This window comes from Stegostoma tigrinum, chromosome 5, assembly GCF_030684315.1.
Source record: "Stegostoma tigrinum isolate sSteTig4 chromosome 5, sSteTig4.hap1, whole genome shotgun sequence".
Classification (NCBI taxonomy): domain Eukaryota; kingdom Metazoa; phylum Chordata; class Chondrichthyes; order Orectolobiformes; family Stegostomatidae; genus Stegostoma; species Stegostoma tigrinum.
The window spans coordinates 114,342,247-114,354,425 of NC_081358.1; the positions used below are offsets into that span (position 1 = coordinate 114,342,247).

Genomic DNA, 12,179 nt, shown 5'->3' on the forward strand with positions numbered 1-12,179 from the left:
GTGTCCAGTTCCCCAGGGACTGCAGAAGGCAAATACTATCCAGTATCTCTGATACTGGATATCCGGTCTCTCTGATGAAGGGTCTAGGCCCGAAACGTCAGCTTTTGTGCTCCTGAGATGCTGCTTGGCCTGCTGTGTTCATCCAGCCTCACATTTTATTATCTTGGAATTCTCCAGCATCTGCAGTTCCCATTATCTCTGATCACATTTTGTTATCTTGGAATTCTCCAGCATCTGCAGTTCCCATTATCTCTGACACTATCCAGTATCATTTAGTTTAAAGTGTATGTCTGTAGCTTGAGGCAATGTACAGAATTCATGTCAACCATGGTACTGTAGTTAACTCCCAGGTTAAGAAATACAGAATGGCTGATTGCAAATCAACACGAGCCAGAATTTGCAGGTCAGGAGCGAAAAGGAAAGAGAAAAAATGGAAAAGAGAAAGAGACACATAAGAAAGACAGGTTCCATTGATACTGCACTGAACACAACTCATTGTGGAATGCTTTTGAGCTGTTGTGATCTGAGAAACCACAACTTAAATGCAAGTTTCAGACTTGCCATGTCTTTAGCATTCTCCTTGGTTCAATTTTGTCCCTATTTCAAGCTCCCACCCTTCACAACGCGCAGTTACATCCGAGAGACTGACCGGCAACTTATTGTTAGCTAACTTCTACTGACAGGTGTTTGGCAGATGCTCTGGGTGTGAAATTCTCCAGAGATTTCCCTTTGTGTGAGCACTTTGTCCACATTCTCTCCAATCATATATCTTCCTTACGCTGGGGCTGATTTTATTTTGTAACTCACGCTGGGGAGGCTAGGTGAGGCCATCTTGTTCATTAGTCCCCGTGGCACCAGGAAAATAACTTAGAAACACTCCATCGAATCCCTACAGTGTGGAAACAGGTCCATGCCAACTTTCTAAAGAGCATTCCATGCAGACTCACTCCCCTACCTTATCACCCTGCACTTCTCACAGCTAATCCATCAATTTACACATCCCCAGACACTATGGGCAATTTAGCATGGCCAATCCACCTAACCTGCACTTCTTTGGACTGTGGGAGGAAACACGAGCACCCAGAGACAAACTGCACAGACAATTACCCGAGGCTGGAATCAAACCCAGGTCCCTGATGCTGTGAATTAGCAGTGCTAACCACTGAGCCACTATACCACCCACGTATGTGTAGTGTTTCCAGAGCAGTTCCTGCAGATACCTTATACAGCTGTGTACCCAGCTCAGATAATAATGAGGAAGGCTACCGTGCGCGCACTCTTCCATAGAGTTATATTATATAGAGTCCTACTACAGGCTGCTGCACTTCCCAGGATATCGGTAGACCCACAATGCTGTAAGCTCCAGAGTTGCAGGATTTTGACCCAGCAACGTGAAAGGAATGGCAATGTATTTCCAATTGGGGATGGTGAGTGGCTGGGAGGGGATCGCTGCAGGTGACAATGTTCCATGTATCTGCTGTGCTTGTCGTTCTAGGTGGGAGAGGTTGTGGGTTTCGAAGGTGCTGCTAAAGGAAGATTAGCGGAATTCAGTAGTGCAGTTTGTAGATGGTACACACTGCCTCTACAGTGCACCAGTGGGGAAGGAAGCAACTGATGAAGGTGGTGGATGGGAGGCCAGTCAAGCAGACAGATTTCTCATGGATGGTGTCACGTTTCTTGAGTGTTGCAGCTGCACTCATAGAGTCAAATGGGAAGTATTCCATCACCTTCCTAAACTGTACCCTGTAGGTGGGGAGGAAAGAGGACAGATAGCAGCCAGAGACATCCTGGCTTCTTACACGTATTTATAACAATATTTACATGGCTGCTCCAGTTCAATTTTTGGTCAACGGTAACCCCAAGATGCTGATAGTGGGGCATTCAGTGATGGAGAGACCAATGAATGTCAATGGGCAATGGTTAGATTCTCTCTTGTTGGAGACAGTCATTGCCTGACATTTGTGCGGTGTGAATATCACTTGCCCCTTTTCAGCCTAAGTCTAGATATTGTTTAGGTCTTGCTGCATATGGATCACAGACTGCTTCAGAGTCTAAGGAGTTGTGAATAGGGCTGAACATTGTGCAATGATCAGCGAACATCCCCATTCCTGACCTTCTGATGGAGAGAAGGTCATTAATGAAGATCAAGATGGTTGGCCCTAGGACAACCCTGCCCTGAGGAACTCTTGCTGTGATGTCATGGAGCTGAGGTAACTGACCTTCAACACTACTTCCATCTTCCTTTGTGCTAGGTTTGTGGAGAGTTTTCTCCCTGATTCACACTGATTCCAGTTTTGCTAGGGGTCCTTGTTGCCACATTTGGTCAAATGCACCTTTGATATCAAGGGTTGTCATGCTCACCTAACCTCATCTGGTTTCACATCTCATTAATGGAAAAAATAGTGACTGTCCTGGAAGTACTGGAAACCTATGGCACAGAATTAGCTGAATTCCCTTAAGCAGATAATTGTAGTCAATAGATTTTAGTTTCAGTTACCAATGGTGTTCTCCAGGAATTGGTGTGGAGCTTTACTATTGGCTATTTTATTAACAATTCAGTGTTGGCATTGAAGAAATGATCCAAGCAGCTTACACACATCAGGCTAGTGTGGGAGCCCCAGGTAGACTGTATAGTGGAGAAGGCGTTGGGTATGCTTGCCTTAATTCGACGATACATTGAGTATGAGTTGGGAGGTCATGTTGTGGCTGTACAGGACATTAGTCAGGCCACTTTTGGAATACTGTGTTCAGTTCTGGTCTCCCTGCTCTAGGAAGGATGTTGTGAAACTTGTAAGGGTTCAGTAAAGATTTACAAGGATGTTGCCAGGGTTGGAGGGTTTGAGCTACGGGGAGAGGCTGTTTAGGCTGAGGTTATCTTCCCTGAAGCTTCAGAGGCTGAGGGGTGACCTTATAGAGGTTTAAAAAATCATGAGTGAATACCCAAGGTCTTTTACCCGGGGTAGGGGAGATCAAAACTAGAGGGCCTAGGTTTAAGGTGAGAAGGGAAATGTTTGAAAGGAACCTAAGGGGTAACCTTTTCATGCAGAGAGTGCTACATATATGGAATGAGTTGCCAGAGGAAGTGATAAATGTGACTACAATTACAAGGCATTGGTACAGAATAGGAAGGGTTTAGAGAGATATGGGCCAAATGCTGTCAAATAGGTCTAGAAATAGGACTAGATTAATTCAGGATACCCCGTCGACATGAGCGAGCTGGACTGCAGGGTCTGTTTCTGTGCTGTATATCTCCATGACTCGATGACAGTCAGTCAAATGGTCACATGTTCAAAGGTTAGCCAGGTACTCCTGCTGAAGTATTATTTCATTGCACTGCATTTTTTTTGGCAATTTGGATGCAGGATTTTACATATGAGATGTTTTTTTCGCAGCAACACTTTAGCAAAAGAAATAATAGTGATGTGAGGGAAATCTTTCCAACAAACAGCAGTTTGAATGTGAGATGCACTGACTCAGAGTGAGGTGGAAGCAGGTTCAACTGAGGCATTCAAGAGGAAATTGGTGACATTGGAAGTGGAAGATGTGTAGGGTTGTGGAACCCATTTCAGCAGTGTCACTCAGTGAATTGCTAACTTGCAGAGATAGCTCTGACACAATGGGTCAAATGGCTCCCTTCTGTGCTGTAACGATTCTGTGATTCCGTGAAAATGTCAGTTTTCTATGTTATAAACGATGTGCGTACGTGATCTCCTGGGTTAGACTTAATTATCTCATAGGATCACAGAGGAATTTTTTAGATCTGTTTCCCCCTAGTTTACTCTGATTTTGATCTGATTTGCTGGAGGTTACCTCGTTGCAGGTGCTTTGGGGGTTTCTCATATAATCGGGTACTATAACTATGTAAAAGAGATTTATTTTCCGGCTTTCATCATCCTCCTTTCTGAAGCAGCCCATCTTCTCTGCTACTTCTTGTTCATCTCCTTCTGATACTGCAACCCATACCTGTAACTGAAGCCCCCAGTACTGAGTATACATGATCTAGACAGACAGCTGTATCCACCAGTCCTTCTTACAGACTTTACCAAGCTTCCTGAATTCTTCCAAAAATTCAGTGTGCCTGCAAACTTTGTAACAGACTTTTGATCAACAAGGCATTTAAGAGATATGGGGGAGGGACACAGAAAAGTAGAATTTACTGGTGAAATACCTGGAATGTAGGCCTACTAGACTAATGAGAAGTGAAAACAGAAGTTGGTGGAAAAACTCAACAGGTCCTGGAAGGGAGACCCTTTTTCAGGACAGGGCCCAAAACTTTTAACTCTGCTTTCTCTCCACTGATGTTTTTTTTTAAAAATTAGACTAATACCTGGACTAGCAGAGGGCCTTATCAGGAAAGGCTAGAGACACTAGTAGGACATCCTCTGCATTTTAGAAGAGTCAAAGGTGACGTAATTGAAATGTATAATGCTGTGAGGGCATTTGACTGGGTGCAAGTTGGAAAGATGTTTCCTCTTGTGGGAGAATCTAGGACCAGGAGTCATAGCTTAAAAGTAAGGAGTTTAAGACAGAGATGAGGAAACCATTTTTTTTCCCCAGAGGGTTAAATCTTTAGATATTTTTAAGGTCGAGGTAGATAGATTCTTGATTACCAAGGGAATGAAAGATTATCAGGGTGTTATGCAGGAATGTGGAGTTGAGGTTAAAATCAGATCAAGTATGATCTTATTGAATGGCAGAGCAGGTTTGAAGAGTCAAGTGGCCTACTCTTACTCCTTGCTCGTGAGTTCACATGGATTTGAAGCCACAATAAGATCAGCGATTAGCTTATTAAACAGTTGAGAGGGATCAAGGGGCTGAACGCCCTAGTCTGCTGCTATTTCTTATGCTTTTACACCGAGCACTAGCAAAACCTCCCTTACAATAAAGAATGTGTCGGGTAAATTGCATGCTCCAGGTTTATAGGGAAATGTATGTTATGTCATAATCAGAGCCTTTCCTGTGCAAACTCTCCCCTACCCCCAGTCTCTCTTGGCAAAGGTACCTTTGTTTTTCAGTTCATCTGTAATGGACTGAGTCAATTCTCTTCCGTCCTTGAGAGTGACAAAACAGTAGATGCACTCGCCCTTCACTGGGTGTGGGTGGCTTACCGCAGCAACCTCAGCGACTGCACTGTGCTCTGCCAGGGCAGATTCTACCTCCGCACTGCTCAGCAGGTGACCTGCATAAGCAAAAATATCAAATACACGTTAGTGAGGTTCGTAGGACAAGTGGTTTGTCACAGAACACATTAAAACCCCTCTCCTCAACCCCATCGCCCAGATCCTGACCACAGTCCCAACCGCACTCTGCACATGAAAGCCTTTGGGCTCTAGTCAGAGGACAGACTGAAACAGAAGAGACAATTCAGAGTCAATATTTTTCACTTTCCCTTGAGGGTCCCACTACAGTCTCATTCAGGCCTCTCACTGATGTGTTATGTTCTTCCAGCCTGGAACATCTCCTCCTCACTTCCCTTCTGAGAAACATAGTTCCCACTCTCATCTGAATGACAGATGGAAGCCAACGGTTATCAGATATCCTCAGGTTTAGGGATAAGTTTTGCCTTCTGTCCATGGCCAGAGAAGTGAAAAGCTGCCCAAAGTGAACAGGTTTCCTCTGAAAATCTGAGAAGTCACTCCAAAGAGTCTGGTATTAGCTCAAACATACTTCAATAGGGTTTGCATTTGCATCCATCGCTAAGTAGCCTTTAGAAGGAGGTGAGGAGACATCCTCTTGAACTGCTTCATTCACATGGTCTAGGCACACCCACAGAGCTGTTAGGAAAGGAGTCCAGGATTTCATTAGCTCCAAGTCTGAATGGCATGTGGTTTGAAGGGGAGCTTGGCTGTTACGATGTTCCCATGAACCTGCTTCCCTTCTCATTCTAAGAGGTGAATGCTGGGGATTTGGGAGGTGCTTCCAAAGAAGCTTTGTCATTTGTTCTAGAGCATCCTGTGGGTACTATAGAGTGCAGCAATGGCTCACTGCTGTCAGACTGTGTAAATTGGCTGACTTGCTGAATGCGATCTCAAGTTTCCTTCCAAATCATGTATCATTGCTGACTTTGCCCAATATGGCACCGAATTTCTTGAAGTAAGCGAAGAGTATTCTAACTCACCAACCTCGACATATGAATCATGGAAAAGCTTTGAGGCATCATTAACAAAATGACCAGCCCCCAGCCCGTTCTAACAGTCACAGTATTTATGTGGCCAGTCAGGTTGAGTTCACAGTCAGTGCCAATTCTCAGGATATTAAAGGTGGGGGGGGGGGGGAGGGGGGGGGGGCGGTGTCACTAACTGCAGGTCGCGAAGTGATAGCTGTGTGGTATTATCAATGGACTGTTCTGGGGGCTTGGGTTCAAATCCCACCATGGCAGATGGTAGAGTTTGAATTCAAATTTTGTTTTAAACATCTGGAATTAAGAGTCCATTGTTGATAGTCAGAAAAACCCACTTGCTTCACTAATGTCTTTTAGGGAAGGAAGCTGTCATCCTTACCTGGTGTGACTCCAGACCCCCGGGAATATGATTGGCTCTTAACTGCCCTCTGGGCAATTACAGATGCACAATAAATGCAAACCTGCCAGTGATGCCCTCATCCCATGAATGAATTTTTTAAAAAATCACAACTAGTATTGCAGAATGCCAAATCAATGCCCTAGACCACCCAACCAAACCTCACTTTCACAGCTGTGGACTTGAAATTCAATTAGTAAAATGTGAGATTGAAAGCCAATCTCACCACTGGTAACCATAAATCTGCCATCAATCGTTGTTAAAAAAAAAGGAAATCAGCCATCCATACCAGGCCCGACCTGTGTGTGATTTCAGATTCACAGTGATGTGGTTAACTCTTAACCATCCTCCAAAATGGTCTAACAAAGCACTCAGCTCAGGGGAATGAGCAATGAGTAACAAATACTAGCCTTGACAATGCGGTCCACATCTCACAAAAGGATAAGAAACCACTGGTTTATACACCACACAGGTGTTATGATTTTCTGCAATGTAGGGCATAATGCATGGAGGAGTATTTGCACAAATACCAAGCATATCGCAATGGTAATACTCTGGTCTCTGTGTCAGAAGCTTCCAGGTTTGTGTCTCAGCCAGAGACCAGAGAACATGATCTCTGGTTGACATGAGGTACAGTGATGCAGTGCTGTCTTCCAAACAGCATGCTAAACTGAAATTCCATCTGCCTTGCCAAGTCATTGTAAAAGATCCCAAGCACTGGTTTGAGGAGCGAAAGAATTCTCCCTTCGGGATTGGGGCAAAAATTTATCTCTCAACCAACATAACTCAAGTAAGTACATGATGTTATCATAACTACATTATTATTTGTGGGAGCTTGCTGAGTTGTGTTTTCCACATTACAGTGGGGACTACACTCTGAAAGTATTTTACCAGCTATAAAGCACTTTGGAATGCTCTAAAGTAGCGAAAGTGCTTTCTAAATGTTCATCTTCCTTTAATATGTATACACAGACTTCCTCGATTGGTCAGAAATGACGTGACTGTTTTTGTTTCCAATGCAAACAGGTCTGAACAAACTGAAAGACTGGTAAAATTTCTACCTGAGACATTCAGCATGTCATCTATTCTTCCGGTGATCCAGTAATAACCATCTGCATCACGTCTGCAACCTGCACAACAAAACTTTCCGTGAGACAGTGACATTTGCTTAGCTGAAAAAGATGCATATCCATGTAAGCTGAGAAATTGTGAAAAAAATGGTAAGGAACATGTTTACGGGTCACTTCTGGTGACCTTCATGTTTCCCAAATTAATTACTCAGGATGTTGCTTTGCTTCAAATCAGTCGGGAACTGTACTTCATGGTGAAGCGAATTCATTCGTAACACTTCAAGAAGAACTGCAAATGGACCTTCAAATGTACCTCCGATCCCCAAACCAACCCCAATGTGGTATTGCCTCTTGGCTACAAAAATACCATCAACATATCTCTTGTCCCACTAAACATCCTTGACCATTGCTATACAACCATCAGAGATACTGACCACACCATCTCCCATCGCATTTTGGAAAATCAGATCACAAGACTGTGCTCCTCCTCCCAGCAGAAATTGGAGCATGAGGACTCAGCTCAAAAAGTAATGCAGTGTTGGGTCAAAGCAATGGAAGGGCTTCAGTGGGTCTGCTTAGAGTCAGTGGGTTAGGCCATATTCAAGAACTCAGCACCCAACCCAAACAACTATGCCACTACTGTTATGGACTTCATTAGTGAGTGTGTAGAAGATTGCATGCCGAATGTTCCCCATTGGGAAACAGTGAATGAACTGGGAGTTCTACTCCCTACTGAAGTTAGTAGCGAGAGGTTAGACATGGCTCACGTCAACTCCAGCCAACCAAACTGCCTTGATCCTTGATAACAAAGTGTGAAGCTGGATGAACACAGCAGGCCAAGCAGCATCTTAGGAGCACAAAAGCTGTGCTCCATGCCTGCTGTGTCCATCCAGCTTCACATTTTGTTATCTTGGATTCTCCAGCATCTGCAGTTCACATTATCTCTGCCTTGATCCTTAGCTGTTCGCCAAACGGCGCAATAGGTCCACAGCAGGCACCATCTCCCTGGCCCTCCACTCATCCCTCGAACAGGTAGGATAACAAGGATATTTATGGCAGGCTCCTACTTATTGACTTACAGTTCAGCCTCAAACACGATAATTCCAAACAAACTCATCTTTAAATTCCGAGGCCTAGATCTCAGATCCCCCTCTGTAACTCAATCTACATCTTCCTGATCCATAGACTGCCATCAGTAAGAATAGGCAACAACACCTCCTCCACCATAATCCTCAACACCAGTGTCCCGCAAGGCTGCATACTCAGCCCTCTACTCTACTCCTCATACATTCATGGGTATGTGGCCCAATTCCGCCCTCACTCTATTTACAAGTTTGCCAATGACACCACCACTGTAGGTTGGATCTTACACAATGAAAAGACAGAATACAGGAAAGAGATTGAATGCTCAGTGGAATGGTGTAAAGAACAGCAATCTCTCCATCAATGTCAGCAGCATGAAAGAGAGGTCATTGACTTCAGGAAACAGAGTGGAGGGCACAACCTGTCTGCATTCATTGACTTCAGGAAGCAGAGTGGAGGGCACAACCTGTCTGCATCAATGGAGCTGAGGTGGACATGGTCAAGGGTGTTAAGTTTCTGGCAGTGATCATCACCAACAAACTGTCCTGGTTCACACATATCAACAGGACAGTCAAAAAACTAACAGCATCTACTTCCTTAGGACACTAACGAAATTTGGCACATCCATTAGGATACTTGACAATTTTAATAGATGCGCCATAGACAGCATCCTATCTGGATGCATCACAGCTTGGTATGGCAACAGCTCTGCCTGGGACTGCAAGAAACTGTAGAGTTGTGAACAGAGCCCAGTCTATCACGCAATCCGACCTCCCATCCACTGACTCCATCTACACTTCCCACTGTCTCAGAAAAATGACCAACATAATCAAAGACCCCTCCCACTCGGTTATACTCTCTTCCATTGGACAGAAGATATAACATTTTGAATAAACACATGAAGAGATTCAAGAACAGATTCTTCCCCGCTGTAGGCAGATATTTGAATGGACCTCTCAAATGTTAATTCTGATCTCTATGGCTCTCTGCACCTTCTCTGTGGCTGTAACGCTGTTTCTGCACTCGATTCTGTTATCCTGATGCATTTTGTCTGGTACAGCCTTGCAATTTATTACCTTGCATTGTGCACAATTCCCAGCTGAATAAAGACATGCCGGTTTGACACTGGAATGTATTCGGAATTACAATTTCCTTGCGTAAACGAGGAGTAAAAGAAACATTTCAGCCACACAGCTTTAAACTGATCACCAATGAATATGGGTTCAGCCAAAGTAAATTCTGACAGAAATTTGAGCCTGCGTATATTGTTAAAAATTATTTAAAGTAACGTAATAATTTACTGTCTCCAGTCAAATAAAATCCTGGGAACTGTTTGAAGTAAGTTGCCTCAAAGCGCTCCGTGTCTCCATACACAGTGCGCAGTATGGATGGCCAAGGTCGTTTGAATACCTGAAACAGAAACAAGAAGCAATGATTTCACCAGTGAATGAAAACTCCAGGAAAACTGACATGCTGTGCAGTTTGCTTTTTGCTTAAATAATTAGTCTGATAATTAAAACATCCCTTTTATTACATGGCAGCCATGATTCAATCACACTTCTGCCAGTGAAGGTTGTGAGCTCAAGTTCTACCCCAGAAACCTGAGGGTGGAAATCTACCATGATACAGAATTGAGATAATGCTGAAATGCAGGAGCTTTTGCCTCACACAACATAGACATTAGTGGACGTAAAAGAGCCCACGGTACCATCCAACCATACCAACAGTGGGTTCTCCCAAGTGAATATTTACTCCTCAATCAAAAAATACAAACTATTTTGTCATTATTTCCTTATTGTTCTCAGATTTATTACCATATTCCTACTTACAACCAATGTTACCTCTTAAAAAAAAACCAAAAAGAACTGCGGATGCTGTAAATCAGAAACACAACAACAGAAGTTGCTTGAAAAGCTCAGCAGGTCTGGCAGCATCTGTGAATTAAAAAATCAGAATTAATGTTTCGGGTCTGGTAACTCTGATTTTGTCCTCACAGATGCTGCCAGACCTGCTGAGCTTTTCCAGCAACATCTGTTTTTGTGTGCAATGTTCCCTCTAATTGTTTTCTCTCCTATGCTGATTCCTGAAGTCTCTGTGCAGTGACAGCTTCAGACTTGGAAGCCAATGAGTCAGTATACTGACCAGCACATACAAAATCTCCCAGCAGCTGTGCAACCATTTATAAAATTGACTACACTTCAGAAACACCTCATTGTATGTAAGCATGTCCTGTAGTTGTGAAAGGTGCGCTATAAACTAGACTTCCCTTATGCCAAGATAACAAGGTGTAGAGCTGGATGAACACAGCAGGTCAAGCAGCATTAGAGGAGCAGGAAGGCTGACATTTCGAGCCTAGCATTTTCTATTTCTTTTACTTTATATTAGCATCACAGTGGTACATTACACAGCAGCAAAGAGGTTAACAGTTTGTGGATAATTTCACAAGTGATTGAAGAATTACAATCTCTTTTGTGTACAAGAATTATGTTGAACCTCATTGCTGTGTGAGATACTTAGCAAGAAGACCACAAGTTCTGAAAGGCTCTGTTGGAGCTGAACTTCTACTGCATCCCTCAACCAGCCCAGCTCTTCCCCCCCACCCACTGCATCCCAAAACCAGTCCAACCTGTCTCTGCCTCCCTAACCGGTTCTTCCTCTCACCCATCCCTTCCTCCCACCCCAAGCCGCACCCCCCGCTACCTACTAACCTCATCCCACCTCCTTGACCTGTCCGTCTTCCCTGGACTGACCTATCCCCTCCCTACCTCCCCACCTACACTCTCTCCACCTATCTTCTTTACTCTCCATCTTCGGTCCGCCTCCCCCTCTCTCCCTATTTATTCCAGTTCCCTCCCCCCATCCCCCTCTCTGATGAAGGGTCTAGGCCCGAAACGTCAGCTTTTGTGCTCCTGAGATGCTGCTTGGCCTGCTGTGTTCGTCCAGCCTCACATTTTATTATCTTGGAATCTCCAGCATCTGCAGTTCCCATTATCTCTCACCTACCAGGTAACCCTCAGCTTCTCCCTCCAGTTCCTCACCATGCTCATTGAGAATTGCAGGCAGAACACCAAAGAACGGAAATGTCTGGAGGAAGACAAACAAGATTAGTTCCTGAAGGAGGAAAAGAGCTCACACCTGAGAAAGAAAACATTGATGCAATTAATTAAATTAAAGCTTACAGTTGATCCTGGCTTCAAGGGTGTAGCAGCAGGCAAAGGAGTCATCATTGGGCCACCCTGTACAGAGATACAAGACAAAAATGCTACACGCCAGTCTCTATTTAGCAACATGCTGATTGGTACACTTTTGTTCATTGCTAGCTAGCACAGAAACATTCTTAGCAGGTCAGTGCAGTGCTATTCTACTTGCAATCTACCAAAGGTATACTAGGATCTTTAAGGAATTGCAATGACTGAGGGATAATGGGGAGTTTTTAACATCTAGTTTCCGAGTTCAACAGCAATAAAGTAATCAGATGCTGACCAATGGGAAAAGCACCAAAACTCCG

At 44.0% G+C, this 12,179-nt stretch overlaps 1 protein-coding gene across 4 annotated transcripts in view; it reads right to left on the reverse strand.

Moving 5' to 3' along the window:
• The window catches only part of acss2l (acyl-CoA synthetase short chain family member 2 like), a 133,036-nt gene that overhangs the window by 5,448 nt on the left and 115,409 nt on the right, over window positions 1-12,179 (reverse strand). For all 4 annotated transcript variants that reach the window (XM_059646227.1, XM_059646225.1, XM_059646226.1 and 1 more), the window contains 5 exons: window positions 11,851-11,907; window positions 11,675-11,755; window positions 9,973-10,081; window positions 7,580-7,648; window positions 5,003-5,179 (listed from right to left, as the gene is read on the reverse strand). In XM_059646227.1, the coding sequence (XP_059502210.1) occupies window positions 5,003-5,179; window positions 7,580-7,648; window positions 9,973-10,081; window positions 11,675-11,755; window positions 11,851-11,907 (493 nt within the window). The remainder of the gene's footprint in view (window positions 1-5,002; window positions 5,180-7,579; window positions 7,649-9,972; window positions 10,082-11,674; window positions 11,756-11,850; window positions 11,908-12,179) is intronic.